An 18,855-nucleotide genomic window follows, 5' to 3' on the forward strand; every position below is an offset into this window, starting at 1 on the left:
TTACCAGCAAAACCACACTATCACTCACTGAACTTAAATTCTGGACTGGATCATATCATAACGCACCTGTTACAATCTTTGTGATCTTTGGTAACACACTTGGCTCAGTGAAAGGAAAACTCTCTGAAACAAAGATAACCATAAGGAAGGTAGGTGTAAAAGAATGGAAAGGAAATGTGCATGCTGCAGGTTCGCAAATGCTGCAAGGAAATGCTTATGTCCAAAGAAAAATATTTCCATAGCGATAAGTTTTAAAAACATAATTTCTATTTATGTTATTTTAAAACATTGTACTCAAAGTGCTGGTTCAATACTGACAGTTTCCTGAATCCCAGTCCTACAGATTTTTGCCCAAAGACAAACTCCCTAAAGAATAAGCCTGGGAAGCTCATTCTTCTGTTCCTGGCTCAGCACTGAAGAGACCTGAGCAGAAGGGTGCAACTGCTGTTTAGTTCAGTAAATAATTTTGGTGAAAGTTGGGGAATTCAGTCTGTTGTGTGAAGACTGCCTCTCTGTCTGTAAGGTTTCCGGTACTGAGCCTCGGAAAGTGGATAATATCTTAAGAAGGTATTACCTAACTAGAAGACCAAGTTCTTGATGAAAGCTCCAAAACAAAAGGAGCTTTAAACTCCTTTTTGAAACGTTATTGCTGCAAGTGACTAAAATTAATTATTTCAAGAATAGCAATTAATATTAAAACCTGTTAAAAAAATGGTTCCTGCTGGCTTAGATTGCTGTCTATACTTGTGTTTCCCTACTCTGTACGAGGAAGAAGACAAGGCAGGTGGAAAGCAGTCTTCACAAAACAGAAGAGAAGCTTTTTGTTGGGTTTTTTTACTGTAACAGTATGGAAACAGAGCTCAGGAGGTCCCCTGGCAAAGAGGAAAATGCCGCAGACTTCTGACTCAAGTTTCAGAAACAGCCTGGATTCTGCACAAATGGCAGCTCTTGAAATACTGCTTGTTTACTCCTCTTATAGGAAGTCTTTTATAGTCTGTCTATGGAGAGAATTGTATTTTCTCTTCTGATCAATTAAATTTTTTCCCCCCTCCTCTTTTTCTAGGGGGACTCTGGGGGACCACTGGTTACTCCAGACTCTAGACTGATGTGGTACCTCGTGGGAATAGTGAGCTGGGGAGATGAATGTGCCAAACCAAATAAACCTGGAGTTTACACACGAGTGACTTATTTCCGTGACTGGATTACTACAAAAACGGGCATCTAATTCCAAAGGAAAAAATGGATTTAACTACATAGACTACATGTAACTTGTATTTGTCTGTAATTCTGAAAGGTTATTTTTTTAGTCTCTATATTCCTATGTAATTTTGGTTGAAGCAACCTTAGCCCACAGCAAGCAGTATCTTTGCTGTCAGAGATCCTAACCCTTCTGAATTCATGATAAATGTATGAAATTGTCTGCCTCATCTTTGAGCCGTGAAACTTTCTCCCTTACCAGAAATTATGAACTGACATAATTAAAATTACTTTAAAAGCTACCAATTTACCTGCTTTATAAATGCAAACATTTTCCAGGGGAAAGAAAAAAGAAATTTTTCTTCAGCCATGGGCAAGGTCTGCAGCTAAATCTTCCTCCTCCAGTGAACCAAATGCTATCACAGCTGTGTTTCTAGCAAAGTGGACCCTTGATGATTATTCTTGTTAGAGACTATCATCGGCACTAACTCCAGCTGAGAACCTGGATGCCCACCTTGCTCCGTGGTCTTGGTAACTAAAAGTGAATCAGTTGGAGGGTAGGTCCTAACTAAGGAAAAGTAGGATTTCTGTGCTTGCAGTAGGTTGGAAGGGGAAAGAGAAAAACTTGATGTTTTTATTGCAAAGCACATTTAAACAGGATTTTTTTTTTGTGGATTCTGTGACGTTCAAGTTGCTTGAAGTTGCTATTGTGGAATTGCTTTATCACAACATTGTGCTGCTACCTCTGTACCTGTTGTCTTCTAGACCTACTCTGTTCAACACACAATATGCTTCAGATGCAGAAACACAAGCTCTACCTAAACTGTTTTTGTAAAAAAAAGTGTGCCCCCAAGAACAATCTCCATAGAAAGAAACATGGCATTTAAATTTGTTCTAAAGGAAAAATAAGTATTCACCACAAAGGGAACTACCTTTTCGGTTCAAGAAACAGCATGCTTTTCCAAGGGCATGCCAGCCAGCAGAAACCATCTCACTGCAAAGAAAGCAATTAGTGATACTTCACTGATGGATTCATCTCTGCCATGAATGAATATGAACCTGAATATGAATGTGTCTTATGAGGATGAACTGTAATTTTATATTAAAGAACAGTCCCAAAAAGAACTTCAGAGAAAATGCAATCATCACACATTGATTAAGCGCTTTTCCTACCTCTGTGCACGACCTCTCGTGGATTGCTGGTGGAAGGGGGTCCTCTAGAGCCAAGGCCTTCAATATGGGGATCCAAAATGTCACTCCACTACTGTCACCTGTAGTCTTCAAACAGCCACTGGACTGCTTAGGCTCTGAATACAGGACTCACAGGAGTCTGTACAAGACGTAAATGAAACTGCAAGTCCCACAGCCACACCTACTACAGGTGAAAATTCTGCTGAAGCATCCTGCCTCCCCCACTGCTCAGGACTGGATCTCTCCTCAGCCTTCCTACTGTGCAAGCTCTCCAATAATCAGCATCCCTGGGAATGAGATGTTTGGCACTTCTTGAAAACCCACACCCTGAATTACAAGTCTACATATGAATGGAAAAACCTATGTTTAAGCCTTGATGGTGTAGGACGGGTTGTCTTGTTATTGGGCTACTTCCAGTCATTCTGTCTTTTGAATTTTGGTAAAAGACAAGTTGCCTTATCTCAGAAAGAAATCTAATGAAGACTTTAGATTAGTTTTGGTTTCAAAGTAGTAGTACCTTTATTCTGATTTTCCATGTCATTGTAAAAAGAAGAGGATCTTGGGACAGTTAGGAGGATAGATAGATGCAGCAAATCCATTTCCTTAATTTATTGATGAAGTTTGTCATTTATGCACTTTTGAGTTGCTGTTGTTTTTCAATTAAGAATTTACTCTAGGCCAGGTTCAGTTACAAAACAGAAACTTCATGGAGCTTTGAATTAGATAACCTGAAAACATTGCTTTCTTCTAGTGCTCAAGTCCCCTTTTTTCAAAGGCATCCTTTAGGAAAAAAAATTTCGTCTAGTTTTTTGTGCCTCTTACTGCTTTGAAGGTGAAAATCATGAGAAGTGTCCTTTACAATCAGCTGATGTATTGTGAGTGAAAAGAAACAGTAGTTCACTTTCATAGGCAGCTAAGGCTTTGTTTTGCACTTAAGTCTCTTTTTGCATAGCAAATGGAGGGGCAACAATAAGGAGGTCAGGCCCAGATACAGCCTCTAGAAACTGGTTCCTACCTCACACTGCAAGTGACATGTACATGCAATACCTTTAAAATGAGAAAGGCAGCCTTTATTTCAGATTTTCTCAAGAGTGGATAAATAGCCAAGAGGTGTGTGGGAGAATGTCTACCTTACTCAGGGAGTCCTGAGCCAGCCAGATGCACTTTTCATAAACTTTTTAGCAAACTGCCTGGCCTGGGTTTGTCTTATATTCCATGTCAGTGTTTTATTTATGATGACTCTGTTTGTTTTCTGCCTTAGAATAAAACAATGAGACTACGGTGTGAATAAAAAGGTTTTTTAAAGCCTTTTATTATTGTTGATGTTAAGATTTAGCAAGGATTTAAACAAAATAAAGGCAATATGTTGCGTAACATTAAATGTATTTTAAAAGAATTGATCCTTTTCTGTCCTTTTTTTTTGCATAATAATAATCAAGCTAAAATTTGAATATGACACAAAATAGACTAATCTTCCTTATTTTATATAAAACTATTCTAAAACTATAGTTTTCTGTCCATTCTCTGTCCTAGGAATTGTTTTGTTATTAACAGCGCTTGAACTTTACCGATATTTCAGCGAAGACAAGGTGGGGCATTTGCTTTTCTAAAATACTCAGAGGTGAATTTTAGCTAAGCTAGTACTATGCAAATTAGAGAATGGATCTGAAGCTTCATTCAAGAATTCACCACCCTGCTTCTGCCCTTGGAAAAAAAAACCTGTGTGTGATGTTGCATCCCTGCAAACGGGCTACAGGGAGCTCTATGCAGCTGGTACCAATTCTCCTGAGATTCCCCAGGTATATTTAAAGCATCAAGAAATGTGTTCCAAACCTCTGGTTATTCAAATTGAGTTGTCTGGGGCTTGCCCAATGCTAATTTTCAGCTTGGAGCCAAAGTAGGAAAGAAAGAAGAGGCTGATTGCACAAGGCCTAATCATGTGAGGAGGTCTGGTTGAATGACATCAATCTGTCATCAGGATTCCTTATGTAAGTAAAGCTTGTAGAAAATCCCATTCTGTATCTGCTATTCCTGTTAACAAATTAGATGAGTTGAGAGCCAAAAGTCATTATTTAACCCAATGAATGTTTATCTGGCAACTTGCAGCCTATGCTGGAGATTCACGGGCACAGAAAAGCTGGCTCTTGCTTTTAGAAATGCAGTCAAACACATCTCAGTGTGAAATCAGCTTAGGTAATTGGTGCCTTTGTTTATCTGGATTTATCAACATTATTAACATGGTTTCTAGGAAGGTGTCACTTGCTAGAGCAGCTCTAAGTGGCAAGATCTTTCGGCCCAGCCAGCTGGGAAGCTGGAGTCCTTTTAAATATGACATCAAAACACTCCTACACCGCATGGGTTGCCAAAAAGAGGAGACAAAGCCTTGCCAGTCAGCATCTTGCTCCTACAAGAGTGAGTGCAAGCCATAGCCTATGGCAGGATGTTTGGAAACCCACTGAAGGATGTTGATGTAGATTTATGGTAACTTCTAGACTGGCCTGTGTGCTAAACTGAACTGTGTTTGCCTTAGCATTTTCAAATAACACATTTTTAGGGAAAAAACTACAAGAGTTTTGTCTGCTGGTTTGCTTATTAACTAAACCAATCAGGGAAACAAATGTACCTCCCCAAATCCCCACTTTGGATTCCTCATTAAGAATGTGAAATCACACCTGGAAACCAGGAAATTAACAGACTGAAAAAAACTCAAGTGGTTTGGATTTTCCCAGCAGAAGGAAAGGAGATTTACAGCTATTCTGCTTCAGCTTCTTATGAAAATACTGGCTCTAAAGATATATTCAATACCTGGATGGAGAATGAATCTACAGTGGTGCACATAAAGTGAAATTATGGAGATCTGGGACATGAATAGGCTCAAGTCTGGAGGTGGTGATGTTCTCCGGGCCACAGCCTCATCCCAGTCATTGTTTCAGCAAGTCTGTAAACTGACAGCTCTGCTTGCTACCTCAAAAGCTATAGCTGACTATAACATGATGCAACTAGGGAGCTGGGATTTCCTATAGAAGTAATTTATTTATCCAAATATATACTAAGATTTTAATGTCATATGTAGTTTTTAAGAAGAAGGCTATGGGGAAAAAGAAAAGTCAAATGACTTCAGGTATTTCAAATTTTGCAGTCTTAGAAAGTTAGGGGAAAACCTGTATCTGTTTTGATTTGGTACCATCAGCCTAGAGAGTTCCTGAATACACCTACTAACTGATGCATTTGGGAACCCATTTCTTTGGCTTCTGGGGTAAACAGAATCTGTCCATTTCTTTGTGGCATTTTATCTTAGAAGGCCCATATTCATTGTTTCACTGATGGTTAGTGTTTGCCTGCTTACTGTTAAAGGGTTACACCAGAATTAACTAGATGTTGCTGTTTCTCTACTTAGGCAAAAGGCTTGTCAGTATTTGCTGTGACTATGCAAAATCTGTTTCATGGGAGATGACTGTATCAAAGTGGACTGGTTCTTGAAAAATGTAATGACCTGGACACAAAGATGGTAGGTAGCAGATTTTTAAAATTATTATTATTATTCATAACACATTTGATGGGTAAGTTTTTAAAAATAAGAATGGTTAGGCTAACCTTAAAAAAAAAAGAAAGAAAGAAAGAAAAAAGGTTTATTTTTAAGGAAAGAAACCACAAACATAAAGGTAAAAATCACTGACAAGACTAAAAATTATGCAAGTGACAAAACTGAAGCTGACATTTTTGCTGTCTTTAAACTCTCCTTCATTTTTCCCCCCCACCCTTTGTCACTGGGTCTCCTGTTAATTCCATTCCTTAGATACATGCACTGCTCTTTGAAATTACTGTGTTGAAATAATGAAAGTAATTCTTCTATGTTCTGATTCTTATGTATTACGTGAAAAAGCTACAAAGCAAATACTAGCCTTAGTATCCAATTCCTTTACTGCTAAGGGTTTCAATCGACATCCCGAATGGCTTTCTCCTTTTATCCCGTCTCTGAGTTCGGCATTCCAGACTTCTAGTGGCCTCTAGTGGTTCTCTGAAATTTGCCCACATCTCGAATTTTCTTCGTGTGAAAACAGCGGTGTAGCAGACAGGAACCTTCACCCTCATCCTGCCAAAGCACAGCCCAAGTTTGAACGAGCACAGTGTTGTCCAGCTGCTCTTAATCTTTGTTACTAATTAAGTACAAAGGCTGTGTGCGCTGTTGGACTGAGGTGTAAATCTTGAGGGTTGATAGAACTTTGTTAAAGAGAGAAATGCCAAAATAATGCACTGGATGCTCACAAAGAGGACAAAACTTGGGTCTTATTGTCCTTACAAGTGCCCAAAACCCCAATCAAGATAGACAACAACCTTGCTTTTTTTTTTTTTTTTTTCTTTGTGTACGGTAGAATGCAGATAGTTGGTTGGTCTGTTTGTTCTTTTCTTTCTTAAGCTATAAATATTCTAAAATACAAGGTGACTATTCTGTATTTACTGTATGCAAGGACACTTTTCATTGCTTGAATCCCTCCCATTCCAGACAGTATGTGCTAATGGTAGCAAGCTCTCACCTACTCCAATGATCAGGGGTAACAGAAAGGAAGGCAGGGCTCAACGTGAAGGGAGATTAAACTGGATGATGGGAAGGCGGGCAGTGCTGGGATCTTAATCAAGAGTTTGGGAAACGGGAGAGAAAATAAAGCCTATATACCACCCCGGCATGGGCTGTACTTTTGTTTTGACGACTCTTTGCCAAATCTCCTCTACGGCCTTGGGTAATCTCTGGCATTTCGCAGTTGGCTCCCTAGACCATTTGAATGAAATTTTGCGTGTTTGTGTGGTAGGTGGCATCCTGCTGGTGCTCTCCTGCGAGATGCGGCGGCAGGTATCGCAGGAGCAGGGCCCGGAAGCGCTCTTCATTGTCTAAACTGGTCATGCTTGAACCTAAGGAGGATTCATTTATTTTATTGTTTTTAACATCACGGTGTGTTACTTTTCAGGCAGAAAATGGCGGGGTTTTTCAATGGCTTAAGCGGCTCCGACCAGGCAGGGGCTGCGCAGCCGCTTCCGCTGCCGACTCGCAGCGGACCCGCCTCCCCAGGGCGGCACCGGCCCCGGCCCGGCCCCTCATGTCGGCGCAGGCGGGGAAGCGCCGCGGCACCGGCGCTGCCGCTTCCCACCCCCTTCCTGCCTCTTCCCCCGCCGGCCGCGCTCGGGCCTGGATCGCCACGCTAAGGCCGCCGCGGGGTGAGGAGAGCGGGCGGCGGCGGGGCCGGGGCCGCGGAGGGGGCGGGGCACGGCGAGCCCGGGGTGGCCCGGCCGGGCGGGTGGCGGTGCCCAGCGGCGCGGGAGCGCCCCGGGAGCCGCGGCGGCGAGTGGGGGCTGCAGCCGCCAGGCTCTGCTTGGGACCCGGGTCGGGCTGGTTTCGAGGCAGCCCTGGGCTCTGTCGGGGTTCCCCGCTGCAGGTCCGAGGTGTTAGCCTGGCTCGCATTAGCCTGGTTGGGCAGTAACTGGGTTTGAGCTCTCTCTCTCTCTCCCTCCACCGACTGTACAGGGAAACATCGACTGGGATTAGCCGCTGGAAGCCCTGGGTAGGTGGGATGAGTCCAGGCCTCTGTGCCATCCCAGCGTGCTGAACAGCGAGTAGTTAATACTGCTTCAGTCTGCGCTGACTTGGAGGTAAGAACACTGTGAAGCCAGCACACTGCTACAGCTCTTGTGCCTTTGCTGCTCTTCAGAGCATCTTAGCCCTTCTTGGTAACATGTGGCTTCTTGGTTTGTCCCTGGGTTATGTCATGCAAGCAGCTGAGGCTTTAAAAATTAAGAACATTACTTGAATAGTTAAATACAAGGCTGACATTAAAACCGCTAGTGTTGGCTTTTAGAAGGAAAGAGGCAAGTGTATAAATGCTGAGCCTCTGGTAAGAACTAGGACATAACATTAGAATGACTTTTTTACATGCATTTCTTTGAAACAGATTCAATCTGTTTGACCTGGTTGACCTAAAATGAGAAATAACTTGGATGCAGGAATACTTTAACCAAGTTTGTCCTACAGTTGCTTGACAATAGTGTCATTAAATCCTCCTTGTGGAAGGAGGTATTTTGCTCTACCTGATGGGTGCACTGGCAGCATCTCAGTGCTGTAACTATGACTGCAGGAGGAAAAGGGGGAATTAAAAAATATATTGGAAGAGCCACTGTCAAATGAGTCTGTGTGAAACAGGTGGCAAAGGTTCTTGCCAGCTGATTACACATCCTAGTTGTTTACAAAAGACTGTTTGGGAGGGCATAGAGATTGAGATGGATTGAGATGGCTGTCAGCAGCCACAGCAGTGGAAGCTGAGCACTTTTATCCAGGGGTGGATCACCTTCCTCATCTTCGTACCACGATCCGTTTATGTTGTGTAGTCCCAGAGTGCCAGTGCTGTCTGGGGAGGAGCAGAACAGCTCTGGACTGTTATGAGATGATGCTGGCTTGCTTTGAGGGGGATTTCCAATCTTGTGCCTTAGGCAGTGGTTGAAATGAAGGCCTTTATTTAAGCAGGGACTGGAGCCTGTGACTGTAAGATGTGGTGTGTTGCACTCTGGCTTGAGATCTGGGTCTAGTAGAATGGTCATTGCCTGTCTTCAGCCCTTGTGGTGTCAGGGGCACAGGAGCTGCGCTGAAGTGGCTGGTGGTGTGTAGAGTTTGATGGAACTGCCCCATGCTGACTGCCTTGAGTGCTAGCTGAAGTGTCAGAGTTAGTATCCACACTGTGGAAGAGCTTTGTGGATATGATTTGTGGCTTGCGTCCAGTAGTAACTCTGTCCCTTGCCGTGCTATTTCAGCGCTATCTAAGAACCAAAAGGACAAATTTTGGGTCAGAATGTTGCAGTCTCCATGTTGTGACAGACAACATGCAGGTGCCATCCCTCAGAAATGCTAAGATGTTTGCCAAAGTCACCTGAACAGTGAATAGGAGTTATGGTTTGGGCAGGTTTGAAAGCTGTTTTAGGATATATCTGTGCTCGCCAATAAAAAAGTCCTTAGTATGGCTGGGCCCTTACTTTTCAATCTTTTAGGAGAGAGGGTTATCAGCTATTTGTAGTTTCCAAGGCAGTTTGTAGAAAGCTGAAATAAGGTATGTGACCCAGAACATCAGTTCCTATCACTACTACAAAAGTACACACAGGGTCTATTTTGGTCATCCTGTGTTGGGTGGCAGTCACCTGCCAGGTTCAGGAAGCACCAGTTCCCAGTGTGCATAAGTAAGAAACAAGACCCATGGGGCAGCTTGTTCCTAATCCTGGTGCTTAGTTATCACCAACTTAACAATGAAAACATCCTTGTTAAGGGCTGAAGGCCTCAATAGTACAAATTATGTTTTTTCTTACAATCCTATCAAACTGTCTAACTGCATGTCTTAGTTAAATGCTGCATTAATCCAGATCTTTGGGTGTTGGTTTCTTCAGTTAGCTAAAACAGTAACTTGTTTCCTAAGGATTTTCAATTAACATCAAAATAATGCACCATAAATGCCTATTTCTAGCCATTCAAGGATCTTCTATCTTGTTTTCAAAAAACCCCACTGATCAGGTAGATGCAAGTTGATCAGCTTGGAGCTATTAATAGAAAATGAAGTTGCCCTTTTAGTAAATCTAACTGTAGCAAATACAAGAAGTAAGTCTTGCATTTCCTCAGTAGGGAAATAAACATCTGTTTGTATTTTGGAAGCATTTATTGAAGATTTGGGGATGCTTGTCTTCTGGCTGGTATGTGTTTTCATTACCCTGGTGCTGTGGCGTTCCACAGGCTTCTTTTCAGTTCCTTTAATGAAGAGCTGAGTGGGGTGGGGAGGGGATGCCAGCTGTGAAATTGCATCCGACTTAACCAGCTCATTTCTTTTTGTAACCCTTTTAGTGTAAACAAATCACATTGAATCATGGCAGCAGACTCTATGGAAATTGATGATGCTTTGTATAGGTAAGATTGTCTGATTTTTAAGACTTGCTCCTGACTTTCCAGGAACATATTTACATGCAGTAATGTCATAATTTCATTCATCCCTCAGCCTTTGCTTTGCTTCTTGGTCCTCATCGTCAATAGCTCTGTTACCCTCCAGACTTTAGTGTGTTGGATTTTGAGGGGTTTTTGTAGATTTCAAAAAAAAAAAAAAAGATTTCTTGGCATGGCAATAGTTCAGAGGGTCTCTGCTAAGACTAAAGGTATCCCTGTAAAAGTGTGGTGGGATGAAAAGCTTCTTTGTATATCAAAAAATAATTTAGAAAATGCTGGTATGCAGAACAAATAAAGCTTCTTTTTAAATCAGTGCGATACTTCAGGTGTTGTGTCACTTTACTTTTTGGCAGTAAACTGATGGAAGTCATTCTTTTCCTTGGTGAAAAAGGTGGTGTTCAGAATGGTGTAAGTTTAGTTGTATAGTTGGAAGTTAGGACTCTTCCAGATTTCAGGATCTGACTACAAAAGCTGTGTCACCCTATGGTTTGAAGATTTCTGATAACAAAGAAATTCTTTTGCATGCTTGTGTCTTCAATAGTTAATTGCAAAAACTGGTTCATCCTGAAGAAGTTTTGCACTGATTTAAAATTATAAGTTATTTATCTTCTCTAAAACCTGGCACTGACAAGGTCTGTACTAAATGCATTTCACTATATGGATTGTGAGTGCAAATTTTGTTTGACTGATAAACATTTGAACTTTTTAAAAATTTTTTAGTGACTGGGAATTCTTGACTTGCTTTAATATGCTCTTGACTTTGTTTGTATCTTGTTTTGATCTGAATTTATCTTTGCTGTAGTCGCCAGAGGTATGTTCTTGGAGACACAGCAATGCAGAAGATGGCTCAGTCCCATGTGTTCCTGAGTGGTATAGGTGGCCTTGGTGTGGAGATTGGTAAGTTAGGCGACATTTGTTTAAGGAGGCACAAGTGTGTATAAACATACTGTCCCAGAATACTTGCAAGCCTTAAATTTAAATACAATAAGCATGTCTAAACTACCTGAGTGAATTTATGTGTACATGATTCTTACGACTAACATTGCAGGTGCAGAAAAGATCCTGGACTTAACTTCTCATTTTACTAGAAAAACATTTCAAATTTTACTGTAAAATGTGCTTCTATGGGCCAGATTGCTTTACCCAAATCTTGTGTCCTGGGTGAAGGTTTAGGATAGGTAATCCAAGTCAGTCCTTTAGGCATCAGTATCAGTGAACGTAATATAGGAACAGCTATAGTCCAGATTATTCCCATGTAGGAAATGGGAGGGTGTGTAGGAGAACAGAACTATTTGGTGAAAATGCATAACTGCCCTGATACAAGAGACTCCTTAACAAGTCCCCTTACTCTTTATGAGCAAGACTTGTTTTGGCTGGTTTGTGCCTGGGGTATTACTCCTTCAGTTGGCTCTAGTGGTTCTCTGCACCAGATGCCAGAACACAGTCATGGGGTTTTGCAGTTTATTATCATTAGCATCTCTGTAATCACAATTGTGGGATGAACAGCTGACAAGTGACAAATGTAGAGAGCCTTTTTAACCTTGCTTATGTTATTTTGCTTTCAGGAGTGCCGTAGAATGCTTGAGCCAAATGTAAAAGAGAAAAAATGCTTTAGCTGTGAGGTTCTTAACAATGAAATACTGTTATTGTCCACCTGATTATCCAGTTACAGATTTGCAAGTAACCTGCAAGAGTCCCTCTCTCTGTTATTGCTTTGTTTTGTTTTTTCAGCCAAAAACATCATTCTGGCCGGGGTAAAGGTATGTAAAAGAAGTTCTGTTGTTGGGTATTCTTGGGTGAGCATGAGAAAAAGGCACAACACTACTAGCTAATTAATCTAAAGTTTCTGAATCTGTTTTTCAGTAGAAGGGTTGCAAAATGTTTGAGAACCTAGGGGTGAAAACTTTCAAAAATCTGGATGTTCTAGTGGTACAGTCAGAATTTCACATTAATGTCCACTCCACTCTGAAATAGCTCATAAAATATTTTAGCCAGCTGCTGATTAGATACTGAAGCCTTTTGTACATAGTGACTTCTCCTAAATGGAGTGGTCCAAACTCAAAAGCCAAACTATTCAAAATACCTTATCCTATTTTGTCATCCATTAGAATCCTTTTGTGTAGATGTTAGAATGGTTGAGCGTTTTAATCCAACAACTGCTTTTGTGCTGCCAGGGTTAATTTTATTAGCAAGAAGCCTTTTAAAACTCTTCTTTCCAATAGAAAAAATCAAATGAGTCCATTAGTTTTCAGATCACAATTGCCCCTGTATCACAGTCTGGCAAAAATCATCCTTGATATTTAAATGCTGTCTCTTATCACTGCAGACTGGGAGGAAAATGCTTAATGAAGTGCATGTTGTAGATGTGTTTTGGTCTCTCAAACAGTAAGAGTTTTCTTGGGGAATATGTTGGAAGAGCTTATATATGCTGCAACGAAATCTGCTGTAGTGTTAGTCCTCCAGCATTTTGTGGGGGGCTTAATCCATGCTTTTGGGTGCTGTGACCATGTACATTTCTTCCAGCAAATGCTTTTTGACAAACTTTCTTAGGCTCTTACAGTTCATGACACCAAGCACTGCACAAAATGGGATTTGGGGATCAACTTCTTCATCCATGAAGATGATGTTACCAGTCAAAGGAACAGGTTAGTGAAGTCTTTGGAGTGGGCGAGGACTGAGCTTGACAGTTTCCTGAGCATCAAGAATAGCAGTTTGTTGTCCAAGAGCTGGCAGTACATCTCAAATACCTATTAAACACTTTGTCTGGAGTTGCTGACTTTGAGTACAGTGCCCAGGTGGATATTAGAGGAAGTCTAGACTGGGACTGAGGCTGAGTCACAAGCGTCACTGCTTGTAATGCAAATTTAATAGTGGGGGCCAGTGTGCATTTCTTCCTTGGGCTTTCTCAGCCACCTGTACAAGACTGGACAACAGCCATGACAGCAGACCATCCGTGGGTCCTGTACTATACTGGACACAGCAGTTTTCCTCAGACCTGCTAGGAATTGAAGTGTGAATAAATGAGTTGGTGATTGTTGCCAGGAGACATTGTGAGGGACTCTTGTAGGGCATGTGTAGTAAAAAATTCTATATTGAAAATACAATTTTGTAGACACATAAAAAATTGAAAATTGCTGTTCTTTCAGGGCTGAGGCCACACTTCATCGTATTGCAGAACTCAATCCATATGTCCATGTCGCAGCATCAACTGTGCCACTAGATGAAACCACAGATCTGTCTTTCCTAAAGCACTACCAGGTATGTCACTCTTAAAGCAGTTGTATGTGTATTTTGTTCAGAGCAAACAGCTTGGATTTTTTAATGTAAGTAAATACAATGAAGAACTTTAAAGTACATTTTGAGATGATGTAAAGAAAACAGTTGGTCTTCTGTTTGGACTGATGAAGTGTTGTGCTTGTTTTTTTCAAGACTGAAACAGTGGTCTTGTGTTCCCACCACTTTCTTAGTACATTTACTATGGAATTTGCTATGACAATAAATAGCTAAGTGGGGTTGCTATACAAATTTTTTTCTTTGAAGGCGAAACTGTGACCTTTCTTTGCAGCTACATAGCACAGATGTTCTACATATATTCAGTGTGCTGTATTCCAGGCAGCAGAAGCTCAGGCTATATAATTAGATCGTTCATGTATGTATGTAATGAAATGTAAATGCCTCTATGATGGAGTGAGGGCACTTGCAGTTGTTCAGTCAGCTGTCTCCTGCCTGTGTGCGTGGCTCAGCCTGAGTGGGAGCCTTTACTGTGTGGCTTACATGCAAGCACACCAAGTTTCTGAATGTCCCAGCTCCAACAGGCCGTGTGTAGCTGAATGAGATGCAGTGCATGTGCCTTGGAACCCAGTACCATCCTAGACATCAAAAGAATGCATGCAGAAATTCTGTGTCTGCAGTTTTATGAGCACAAATACTGGAAGCCTATGCAGACTTCTTGGTGTGCACTGATGAGTGTCATTTGCGTTTGTTTGCTAGCTTTAATCCTAAAATTCAAAATCTACATTTTTGCTGAGATTATCCATAATTGTTTTGGTAAATATTCTAACTGGGTTTTGAGTTTCAAAGCTACAGTTAAAAAAAAAAGCAACCAAAAACTGAGAATTTGCTGTTCCTGCTCTTACTCATCTTGTTTCCAGAACCTATGGAGTGGTAACCAGTCTGCTTTAACGAGAACTTCCACAAGACTGCTTTCTCTTAAGTGTGGAGGATAGGAGTCAGGACACCTAAGTAACTTACTCTTATGTCATAGGTCAGCAAGCATGTATTTCTAAATTTGGCCAAACCGGAACATCTTAGTACTAGTTTTTCCGTAGCCTGAAGATATTGATTGCTTTTAGTGTCTTAGAAGTATTTCTGTTCTTGTTCACAGTGTGTCATATTGACTGAAGTAAGTCTGTTGCTGCAGAAGAAGATTAATGACTTCTGTCATGCTCAGCAGCCACCTATTAAGGTAATAGAAAAAATGAAACACATGCATAATCTGTACAGTGAGCATTCCGGACCTTCAGGGTGTTCTTTCCAAAAATGGAGAAAGCTGGTTATGAGGTATATAATTCTATGCAGATGGCATGTTGATGGAGTAGCAGGAGTTTTGGGAATACAGTGTTGCTAGTGGTATTATCTGGATATCAGCATGGGTAACCACAGCTTGGTCCTTGATTAAAAAACAATCGTGTTAAAGAGTTTTCACTGTTAACTGAAAATGGTTCTGAAAGAATGTGCTGAGACCGAAGGACGTGCTGAGGCTGAATGTAAGAGACCACATGGAGAAATGGCAGTATTTCACTGTGTAGTGCTGTTACTGCTGTGTTGTGTATGGGCTCAGAAATGCTCATACAGGTTCAAGGTCTTTCATCAATGCTGTGCTATGTAGTCAGTGGCCTGAGTACACGACAGGTTTCCACTGTAGAATTAAACCTGCTGGCCTTCAGTGAGGTCCAGTGTGAGGCATTATTTCTTTGGCTTGTGCTGTTCTAGGGATACTCATGATTTTTGCTTTCTCTTGTAGTTCATCAGCGCAGATGTGTATGGAGTATGTTCACGTTTGTTTTGTGACTTTGGTGATGAATTTGAAGTGCTGGATACAACAGGAGAGGAGCCAAAGGAGGTCTTTATTTCAAATATAACACAAGTAAGGGATAAAAGTCATTGTGTTGCTTTTACTGTTTTTAAAAGTAGTCATTATTGGCTCTTTGAAAAGGAGAGTGCCAGAGTGCTTCACTTAGCAGCCTGCTAAGCAATTTAAAATTGGCAGTACAGGAGATGCAAAGTTACTTTGGTTACTTTGTTCTTATTGATACCTCCTGGTTGTTACTTACTATGTACACAAGTACTGATTTTTTTTTAATTGGAGGGGGAGAGAGAAAGAAATGAAGAGATGTAGAAAGAAATGGGCATAACTTTGGTGTGGGAATAGGGTAAGTCTTCTAAGGAACCATGAAAAATAGGCATGAAAAGAGCCCTTTTTATGAGGAACTGCAGCACTTAGAGGCGGACTACTGGAACAATCAAGGGGATTGAGAACTTATTTTGAAAAGAAATTTAAAGGTTTGTTTTAACCAGGTGAAGCAGAGGCAATGAGAAGAGGATATTACTGCTAGTATTTCCAGTGCAGAGTGTTAGGATGTCCATTTAATCTTGTGTTACTGTTTTATAAAGGGAAATTACTTTAGGTCCTTTTTTGAGTTCTGGAAGTACAGACAGTAAGCTCACTTATCCAGCAGCAAGTCTTTTGTCCTATCTCCAGTCTAGATATAAAAATAACCGATCTAGGAGGGGTTGTACAGCAAGTTGGGTTTGGTCTGGATTAAAGTTTATGATATGATGATTTGGGTAGCCTGTTCTTTGGTGCCTTTAAAGGGAATGGATGACTTGATTGTTCTCATTGATTACATGAGGAGTACATAGCTGAGTTTCATGGCTTGTGCTGATTACCTGCCAAGTCAAGAAATGAATATATATTTGTATATATGTCCTGTGTTTCATAATCTGATACTTGAGTTTAGTTGTTCCTTGCTTCCACTCTGAAGCGTAAAACTGATGAGAATAAAAACTCAATGCCATCAAGTGGCTGTTCTTGTCCTGTAGACAGGGTCAAGGTGGCACTGTGGCCCTAAATCGGAGCAGATTTTTCTCCAATCAACTCCTTTGCTGTTGTTCATTGTCAGAGTGAATGTGGTCCACTGTAATTAAGTTCTGTGCTACTTAACTGAAATCTTTCTAATACTGGGGACTTGGGAAGGGATGGCAGGAGACTTTATAGGCCAGGCTTGCTTGCAAACCCATCATGTTACAGCCTGAGGTGCAGCGCAAGGTCTTGATGAGCTGTGTTCAGACTGCAGCGAGGTCTCTGTGTGCATAGCAGGTTGGCACAAATCCCATAATAGGATGAGATGTTGTCTGAGATTCCTGTAAGTGTAAGCTTGTCTGTGACCTGCTGAAGCTGTGTCTTGCCTGTATGCTGATGTCCAGCTTTGTAAGCCTTCCTAACTTTCAATAATGAGTTTGGATGTAATTTTTAAGGGTATCAGACAGAAAGGAAGCATGGACTGATAAGGACCATTCACACAACTTTATTTTTTAATGCCTCTGAAAATTTCTTTGCACATAGAGACTATTTTTAGTTTGGAAAAAGGAAATAAATCTGCTACTATTTAAGAAATAACAATGGATTTGACTGCTGAGAGCTAACAAATGCACTTTGCTAACATACTGAGAACTGGAAACAGTGAAAATTAGTAAGTTTGTGTTGTAGAAACTCTGTTAAATTGAAAATAGTAGGACTGAAAAAGTTGTTACAGGTAACTCTCTTGCTCTGACAGAAATGAGATGTTAAAAGTATTAGAGACTGCAGTTTCAGTAGACAAAAAGCTATGTGCCTACAATAAAATGTAACCCCTTTGCACAAGACACTTTCCTCCTTGCTGACTGCCATTTTTTATTTCAGTCAAATCCTGGTATTGTCACTTGCCTTGAAAATCATCCACACAGGCTTGAAACAGGACAGTTCTTAACCTTTCGGGAAGTTAACGGAATGTCGTGCTTGAATGGATCCACACACCAAATAACAGGTAAGCTGCTGCTGACTCATGTGCAAGGTGCTTCTTTTCTGCCCTGATTTAGCTAGTGCAGTGTTAGTTACTGTAGCCAGAGGAGCACTGGGTTAGGCAGACCTGCAGTGAGCATGCACAAAAAAATTGCTTTTTGGTGCAAAGGTCTTCCTAGTGTTGTCTTGATGCCGTTTCTGTTTAGTAAAGTCTTGCTGAACTCCTCTTGCTGCTTAAGGAGCCAGTGGAATTGCTCAGCTCAACACGTGGAATCTAGTTGGCAGCCTCTGAGCTGACCATCATTCGTCTGCTGATGAAACTGGTTTGGTTTTTGGAGAGTCCCATAATGCCTGTGCTTCTGTCACGGTTTTGGATGCCACTTGGTGTGTCACTGTTTGCCTTGTAGCTTTTTTGGGTGGCAATTTAAGTGTGCAGGGATGCATTGACAACGTTCTGTTTCTAAGCATGCTTTTGAAATTATTTTCATGATTTATGTCTACCTTGTTTTGTTCTGCTTCATGCATGACTCAAGGCATTCTACTTGGTTCCTTTTGGATGCTGGGGAATTTCCCAGTTTCTAGATCTGAATGCCTGTTTGAAGCAGAAGAGAGAGCAAGCGGGTGATGGTTGTTTGTTTTTATTTTGGGTTTTCTATTTTGTGGTCTGAGGCAAAAACCAGTACTCTTGAAACATGTGCTTGAATCTGTTTCCTCTGGTCCCTTTGCATTTTGCTAGAACTGATGCTGTGGTCAGTTCCTTCCTCTTATTCATGGCTTAGCTTTCATTTTAGTTTTCCATGAATTAACAATTTTTGTGACTTTTTGCCTTGCCTGAATAATGTTTCCCATGTATGAGAAGGAAGATGTGACAAAATGCTCCAGCTGTCCTTTTTGATTGCCTGTAGTTCTCATCACAGGGCTAAAATCCTACTCTGAGCAGTTAATACTGGACACTGCTGTGCACAGTCTAAATAAAATTAAGCGTGATTTCATTTTTATTACAGAGCTGTGGTCATCAGAATTCTTGTTCAATCAGCTTCCACTTAAAAAAGCTCATTTCATAACAGATCATGTGAAACTAATACTTTGTCCCTCTGTCAGTTTCTGGGTTAATCCTGTTAGGAGGATCAGCTGTGCTTATGCTTTCAAAACAAGGTTGCCCACTGCAAAATTGCAGCACAAAAAGCACTGGCAAACCCCCACTTTGTTGTATACAGAATTGTAGCATCCAGTGACACTTTGAATTAATCTTTCACTGTTGATTCTCTTCTCTTTTCAGTGGTGTCACCTTATTCCTTCAGCATTGGTGATACATCAGAGATGGAGCCTTACTTGCACGGGGGCATAGCTGTGCAAGTGAAGATGCCCAAGCTGTGTTACTTTGTAAGTGTGTGCTTGACAGAGCTGGGTTCTCTGGAATTAATGGTCTGAGCACTGGAAGCAG

At 41.1% G+C, this 18,855-nt stretch overlaps 2 protein-coding genes across 3 annotated transcripts in view; both read left to right on the plus strand.

Annotated features, from left to right (window-relative positions):
• The window catches only part of LOC116444519 (transmembrane protease serine 11E-like), a 43,969-nt gene extending 40,185 nt beyond the window's left edge, over positions 1 to 3,784 (plus strand). The window contains exon 11 of the mRNA XM_032110013.1: positions 1,064 to 3,784. Coding sequence (XP_031965904.1) covers positions 1,064 to 1,225 — 162 coding nt within the window. The 3' untranslated portion in view covers positions 1,226 to 3,784. The remainder of the gene's footprint in view (positions 1 to 1,063) is intronic.
• Positions 3,785 to 7,479: 3,695 nt separating this feature from the next.
• UBA6 (ubiquitin like modifier activating enzyme 6) overlaps positions 7,480 to 18,855 on the plus strand; it is a 30,190-nt gene continuing 18,814 nt past the window's right edge. The window contains exons 1-11 of one of the 2 annotated variants that reach the window (XR_004240086.1): positions 7,480 to 7,599; positions 7,907 to 8,031; positions 10,256 to 10,318; positions 11,154 to 11,248; positions 12,083 to 12,111; positions 12,902 to 12,996; positions 13,498 to 13,609; positions 14,736 to 14,816; positions 15,375 to 15,497; positions 17,313 to 17,436; positions 18,691 to 18,794. Coding sequence is in view for 1 of the 2 variants with exons in the window: in XM_032108723.1 (XP_031964614.1) it covers positions 10,278 to 10,318; positions 11,154 to 11,248; positions 12,083 to 12,111; positions 12,902 to 12,996; positions 13,498 to 13,609; positions 14,736 to 14,816; positions 15,375 to 15,497; positions 17,313 to 17,436; positions 18,691 to 18,794 (804 nt within the window). In the remaining variant the exon portion in view is untranslated. The remainder of the gene's footprint in view (positions 7,600 to 7,906; positions 8,032 to 10,255; positions 10,319 to 11,153; positions 11,249 to 12,082; positions 12,112 to 12,901; positions 12,997 to 13,497; positions 13,610 to 14,735; positions 14,817 to 15,374; positions 15,498 to 17,312; positions 17,437 to 18,690; positions 18,795 to 18,855) is intronic. The other variant, XM_032108723.1, reaches the window with a different exon arrangement.

Source organism: Corvus moneduloides, chromosome 5, assembly GCF_009650955.1.
Source record: "Corvus moneduloides isolate bCorMon1 chromosome 5, bCorMon1.pri, whole genome shotgun sequence".
NCBI classification, from domain to species: Eukaryota; Metazoa; Chordata; class Aves; order Passeriformes; family Corvidae; genus Corvus; species Corvus moneduloides.